The sequence below is a fragment of the Dinoponera quadriceps genome, unplaced genomic scaffold, assembly GCF_001313825.1.
Source record: "Dinoponera quadriceps isolate SergipeBrazil2010 unplaced genomic scaffold, ASM131382v1 scaffold1252, whole genome shotgun sequence".
Taxonomy (NCBI): domain Eukaryota; kingdom Metazoa; phylum Arthropoda; class Insecta; order Hymenoptera; family Formicidae; genus Dinoponera; species Dinoponera quadriceps.
This window is the reverse complement of record NW_014555363.1, coordinates 136,661-144,046: the sequence shown is the minus strand read 5'-3', so window position 1 is coordinate 144,046 and position 7,386 is coordinate 136,661. Positions and strand designations below refer to the sequence as shown.

The 7,386-nt window shown below is 39.1% G+C and overlaps 1 protein-coding gene across 1 annotated transcript in view; it reads right to left on the bottom strand.

Moving 5' to 3' along the window:
* LOC106744036 (synaptotagmin-6) overlaps positions 1-7,386 on the bottom strand; it is a 28,783-nt gene that overhangs the window by 20,044 nt on the left and 1,353 nt on the right. The window contains exon 2 of the mRNA XM_014618435.1: positions 3,904-4,224. Within this exon, the coding sequence (XP_014473921.1) occupies positions 3,904-4,224 (321 nt within the window). The remainder of the gene's footprint in view (positions 1-3,903; positions 4,225-7,386) is intronic.

Sequence of the window (7,386 nt, the reverse complement as noted above, 5' to 3'; positions counted from 1 at the left end):
GGGGTTGGGGGGGGATCGGTGGCACTTTCATATCTCGGTGGATACTTATATGATTCTACCCGTCAACGTCGGTTGAATAACTCACGTTCAAGTGGATTGTTAATTAATTATTAATCGGTTCGCACGCGCGTAGGTGTGTGATAGTCGCGACGTAGTGACGCACACGCGCGCGTAATTGAGAAGAGGTTTGTTTTATGGATCGGAAGATTTATTTCACGATCACGATGAGAATTCGTGCGTCAATGGTAAGATCCTGTTCGCTTCTTCCATTTGTTGGCTGACTACATTGTTACGCGGCGGATACTTAAAATAATTGCGACCTCTGCGGCGCGTTGCTCCGTTTCCGAATATTCGCGAGAATGTTGTTCAAATGTCACGGAGAGGGAACATTTTTGACACGATCTGTAAGATGCCGAAAAGCCGTTCATTCTTTTGTCTTGATTATAAATTCGTCTAGGGGGAAAAAAAAAAAAAAAGAAAAAACAGGAATTCTCTTTTGCGTCATCGACTGCGTTCGATTCGTCCGGGAGTAAACAGTTACGTGGCTTCTAAAGCTTCCACTCCACACAGTGGAAATTCGAGCTTATATAATCCTCAGAAATTGTAAATAATTATCCCGCGAAACTATTCGTTTAACTATTCGCGTCTAAACACTATCCAGACCAGTCTGCATCGGACTCGTCTTCTCCGGAGAGAGAGGGGAAAAACATGAAAATAACCGACGTTTTTTTTAATTTGATCCGTAAAGTTACGACTCAGGGGAACCAAGCGATTCTCTGCGCGCCGCATTCTACAGCCGCTCTTTAACCGCGGAAATGTCCTATTCCGCACATACCATAGGGATTTGGGACGTAATACGAGGACGATCTACATTGCGTATTATCGTACAACGCTTGATAAAATTGAAAAATACCTGTTGTTTGTTGCGCTCTCTCTCTCTCTCTCTCTCTCTTGATACATTTCATATCTTCTTCGCAATCGTGACGACAGGTATAGAGCATGCAAACCGCTGTATCGATTCCATACGATAGAATCATTTTTATCTTACGCTACCTTTCTTATAATGAGGGTGAAAGAAGATCTTGATGGCAAATTCGTATTATCTTTTCTTCCTTCTTATCTCTTCTTTACTTTCAATTCGATTCAAGCCGATTCAATAAAATTACGAGAATGAAAGAAGCTATGTACTTGCATAATGCATGTACGACAATTTATCGGAAATGTCCTGAAACGCTGATTGCTCGCGCATAACGATGGCGATATCTAAATTGAAGAATGTCTAAGAGTCTCCGAGGGAAATTTTGCGTTAAGAATAACCTCGCAATATACGGTACATTAACCTAATTACAATATGTCTTCGATGCACTTTGCATAAAATGAGGGAGTGCACTATCTCACAGATTGACCTGTTCAAGAAGCCGGGATATATATACATGGAATGATTTATACACGAGTGTTGCGCTACGTTGTGAAAAATGTGATAAAATATTCATTGAGAGTTTGAGTGATCTTAGTCGTTCGCTGAGGAACCTCGGGAAAATTAATCTAAACTTAATCTTTGTCGCCGCGTAAACTTGGGTTTGACAAAGTTTCACAAAAATACGAGATCGTCGTCGCACTAAATTGTTCGCACAAAATCTAACTTTGAAAAGAGGTTGGATCTATTTTTCATATTCTCCCAGATTGTTCAACACTTAAAACGAGAAAAAGTCGTTGAATATTCGGCTGATTATTTATTAATCTAGAAAATAGACGTATGTTAGCTAACGCGGAGTCTTTAATTTCGAATCGTTCGTTTGAAGCTCGTAACAGAGTTTTGCGAATAAATTACAAATATTAGTATCAACAAGAGCGTTAAAAGAGATCAAAGAGTAACTCGGGTTTAGATAAAAATACCGTCGTGTCGTGGTGCACTTCGCGCGAGCTGTATCTATGAAAACGTGGCGAAATCCGTGGCGATTACAAGCACCGTCCGTATCGATCCAAAATTCAGATTCTATATTCTCGTTCAGAACGGAGAGCTCTTCATGATAATGCGCGGAAACACGATAACCGGGATAATAAACGCATAAACTTATTTAATCACATTTCCATTTAATTAACAGCGTCGTCTGCATTTGCAAGGAATAAGAATTTTATTCCGCTCAGAGACAAACTCTCGCGAGCGCGCGCAAACGCGTGTAATGCATAATTGCATTCGTTTGACCTCTCGTCGCGGTTCGTGCTCCGAAAAGTGGACCGAAAAAATAAGGGTCGCATCAATCGAGTTAACCTTCGACATTACATCGATTTGTTTACTTCGTGTTTACGTATATAAGAAGATTGCTTCCTCACGTGCAATGTATACTCAACGGAAACAAATATCATGCATAATAACAATTTGAAATCAAACTCCCGTTTTTCAGAGAATATCGAGTTTCTCTGAACAAGCGTACGATTACTAAATAAAATCCATTCGATTAATAAATTCGAATGTGTACTTGATCCCTTCGCGTATAAACATCAAGCTTGCCGGAATTAAATTTCGAATTACGAATACAATTTCACTTCCAATAGTATCCTGAACAAACGTTGAAAATTGCTTTCACTTGTATTTATAATTAAAAAAAAATGTAATTTGTTATCTCTTTGCTTCGATATAGTGAAGCACGTGAAATTCATTTCGCGTTATGTAAAAGCAATTACAAATTTGTCAAAAGATTCGAAAATCAAAAGATGTCCGTGACAATAATAATCGAACAAATGTGCTATTATTATGTGTGACATTCATTTTTATCAACATAATTTCAATTAAACAACCCTCCTCCCCTGACAAGATAAGAGCAAAGACTGTCAGCTTGATTTCGCTGCTTGATAACCTCCGGTCGGTAAATTGTGCCTATAATCAGAATGGATGATAAACGCGCAGACGCACTTTCACAAAAATATATAATATACTTCGTCGCAAATTTATATATATCTAGATATATATGAAACAACGGGATAATTGTAAATTGTAAGATTAATATTCATTAAACGCTAAATGAATATATCAGGCGATTAAAAATAATCGATAATGTTATCGTCCTTTAATCAACTTCAGGTCACTTCCTATGCATGAACATTTTTCCCAAATTTTCTTTACCGACAGGTAAAAAGTTGTCGACAGGTGCGCATCGAATAGCGACTTAGGACTGGTGGTCTTTGCTTTTACCTTGTCGGCGCTTCCACCCGTATATCGACAGTACTGAGGATAATATCGACAATTGCAGCGTCCTTCGGACACATATAGATCGTGTCCTGTCGATGTAACAGTATTAAGTAAAAACGTTATCCTTCGGCGATCAAAGGATCAAGCCTAGCAGGATTCTAGAACACCTTATCGACTTTCGGTCAACGGGATGCTTTATCGACGCGTTTTCATTCCCTTCTGTTAGTTACCACACATGTATTAATAGTAGAGATGAAAAAAAAAAAAAAAGAATTGACTTACGTAATAAACATGTTTCAAAAATGGCTCAAGAGAGACGTTTAAAATAAGACTAAAATCAAATAAAGCAACAATATTAAATAGCTATGTCTCAAAGGAGAGAAGCGTCCAATCTACGAAAATGAAGAAAGATGAGCTTAGAATTAAGGAATTGAGGAATCAATAGAACCAATAACATCGAGGCAACAGTCGTCCACTAGTATTCGAAGCGCGACGCCCCATCGAATATTTCACATAACACTTATTCAGTTCCATATTATCTACTTTGTAGTATATACTCCATGTTCTCTCAAAAAATTACTGTTACCTTCTCCTCGTTGCGGTGAACGTGCAAAAAGGCATTTAACAAAGTTCCGTGTTTTGAAATGAAAGAGGGACAATTTTTTATGAGTAATTATTGTCCAATCAAGTGACGAATTAATAATTGTACTCACTCCGGTTTGCACGGCGTAGTAACTCTTTTGAGGCTTTCTCCAGCAGTCCAACACGTGTGACGCCGGTGCCGTATGACAGTGGTGGTGATGAAGCCGACCATCGGCGATGCTGTTCCTGATGGTCGGTGGATCGGGCCAACGATCTAGATTGCTCCAGCTCCACCTTCCCTTCTGCTTCACGGCGTAGTATCGATAGACCACGATCGTCATGGCCACCACCAGGGCTAATCCCGTGCCAGCCGCGGCGCCGAATATCGCGGACGAAACCATTATCCTTCGCGTGTACACGTGATATTCCCGATCGGATATCTCTTGTTCAACCTGTGAAAGAAATAACAAATTATTTGCACTGTTCTGAAAATATTTCCAATTAGATGAATATCTGTATGATGTGATGCCGAGGCATTTGTAAGATACATCGAATTTTTCAAACATAGACCGGTACAGACCATAGTCAGATCTTATATTTAAGACCGTCCTAAATTCATCTTTGGATGCTTAGCAGCCAAGGAAATGATCCGTGCGGCACCTGAAGATGAACTTGAGATGAAATAGATCCGACTGTGATTACCACCTTTAGACCTTTTCTAAATTTCCCTGGGTTTCCCGCGGCGATTCTCGATAAACGTTACGAAAAGTCTATTGTTTTTGAAATGACCTTACGTCGTCTAATTATATTCAACTGTGTAGGAGGCTTAAAAAAAATACAATAAATAACAGCTTGGAAGGGTTTATATAAATACAGAGGGAGAAGTACTTCTCCTCGCATGTTTAACGATAAATATATCCGTGCGGTTTAACGCAATCCCCCACAATAGATTTCCTACTATCCCCGAGCTTGACAAAACGCAATAACGTATCGGCCATAGAGCACAGTTTGTAGATGAAGCCGTGCCGTGAGTAATCAAATTTATTAACCCACGAGCAAACCGTGATGTCACACGTGACGATCACAGGAGTACGAGCGAATAGACGAAGAGACGGGAAAGAATCGGGTAATAATCGGGTAATAATCGGGAATCGGGTGGTTAATTAAATTATATTTGCAATTAGAAATTATCGATATAATCATGTTGCCGCTAAGCCGCGGGTGAAATCGATTCCAATGACTGTTTAGCCGTTAGCGGGGTCGCGAAACGTCGACGAGAAGAATTGAGGAAGAAAAAGCAGGTAAAAAGAAACGCGATGAGCGAGTGGAACTTGTGAAAACGATGAGCACGGCGGATCTGTGTCGAGAAATAGATGGCAACTTAAGATTTGAATGGCAACGGTGAAAACATGAAGTTCTCTTCTCGGCCAAGCGAGAGAACTACGTCGCTATTGCGACGTTGTGTTCTTCGTTTATCAAATGAATCGCGACTCGTGTAATTAACGCACGTGGGCAATGAATTACTTCCTCCACTCGCTATTGCAACTCCGTATCTATCTTCTCGCTTCTCACAACTCCTGTCTCCTTGTTTATAGCAATTCCGTGTTTCGTAATTGGATGGCGAATCGCAAGCCAGCTTTAACTACTTAAACGAGGAACTTAAATAATTCTGCATCAAAATAACAGTTTGTATAATGTTACTCCTAATTGGAGAGTTTTCAATGAAAGATATATAACTGCATCGTGTAATTTTCACAATGGAAGTTTCGACGAAAGCAAAGAAGGAAAAAGTTGTAATATTGAGTATGTAATCAAGTATGGTTCAAACGAGAAGAGAGAGAATTTGATTAAAGTCTTAATAATGGAGTAGCAACCGATTGTTCTCGAGATATAATTGTTTTTGAGGTATTCATTTCTTTTTACTTTCTACTTTTTACAGATCACTCTCCTGCTTCGACTTACAGAAATAACGATGATCTTGTTATTGATGCGATAAAAGGACGGGAGGAAAAAGTGTCGGGTGTTCCCGGATTTAAATCATCGTGAAATTTGACCGCAATCGTCCTTTGAATTGACAATAAAGAGAATACTGCGGACGTGCACCAAGAAAATTGCTTTTTGCCTCGTATTTCTACATCAGGGGTTTCAGACACATGGCCCCAGGTGTTACGGTTTGGCTCACCTTGGCCCATTTGCGGGTCACTAATTCGAGATAGTACGAAATGTGCTCGACATCATATTGGATGTGCTCGGCCTGTCATAGGATATTCTCTAAGACATTCCGGACACATTAGGAATGACACATGTGGAACATCTTGTGCTATCTGAGATATGATCCTATGACAAAAATAGATAGTTTTAAACATATTCGTTCACAATAAATTTTCTCGAATTTCTCCCAGGCAATTTTTTTAACATTTAACCTCCGAATATGCAAAAGGCATAAGAAAAATACGTCTTTCTTTTTCAGCTAATTTGCCATATATCTAACGTCCGTCAAAATCGATAAAGAAACGTCATACCTCCATGTTACAACGTAACGCCGCAAGTGGTCATTGAACCATTTAAATAGAGTCAATCGAGAGTGCAGCAGTCGATACAATGGTTGATATCTTCTAGAAGTCGTAGGAACTTGAAATACAATCTGTGGGAGAGGTGAAATCACTGCGCTCCCAATTGATGTAGAATCGTTCTCCTTCGAAATAAAAATCAATAGATTGAAAATTGGATCATGTTGATTAGAAGTATATCGATTATTTTTTAGGTTGAAGTGAAAATCTGTCTTTAATGAAAACCTTGAATATGTGAGGTTGTAAAACGTCGTTTTTTCGTTTCTAATAGATATATAAAGCGCAGCCACAAAAAAAATAATGAGAATTTATTCTGATGTCAATATCTCTGAAAGTTAATCCGATTTACTTCAGATAAATTGCTGAAAAAGAGTGTTTTATTCGATGTATGAAACTATATAGAAAGAAGGTAATATTGAAAAATTCCAGATACGTATCCGTTGGATTCCATGTCAATTATTGAAAATGTGATTCCTCAGAGGTGCCAATTATTCCTCATTACGTATGTTTTCCACGAGTTCTATTTAACTCCGTTAAATACCCGTTAAATATCTAACTATAATTTTCAAAAATCTTCCGTTTTGATAAAAAAAAATCCGTTCTAAGTTATTTATAGAAAAAATACGTCACGGTGCCGATGAAATATCTATCAAGTTTTAAGAACATCTTGAATTTCGTGCCGTTATCGTGACGCGCAAGGTACACGAGATCGGGGATGAAAGTTCCGCGACAAGCTTAATATTTCTTCAGACAAGTTCGCGAGAAGAATTGCAACGACGCTGTGAGGTCGACCCAAGTCAATCCTCATTGTTTTATTTCGCAAACAGTAATGTGCCGTTCATCTTCGCTTTGTTCGCAGGATATCAAGTTGGCGTGATCGCCATTTCCACAAAAGTTTCCGACACGTATAACGCCCGCGCCTTCCTTGATTCCGCCAAGTTTTGAGCCACCTTCGAAAATGTAACGGACTCCCGTGGGAATGGAACCGTTCCTAAGGGGAATTACGTGGCACGATATGGTTCCTTGAACCAGTTATTTGTGTTA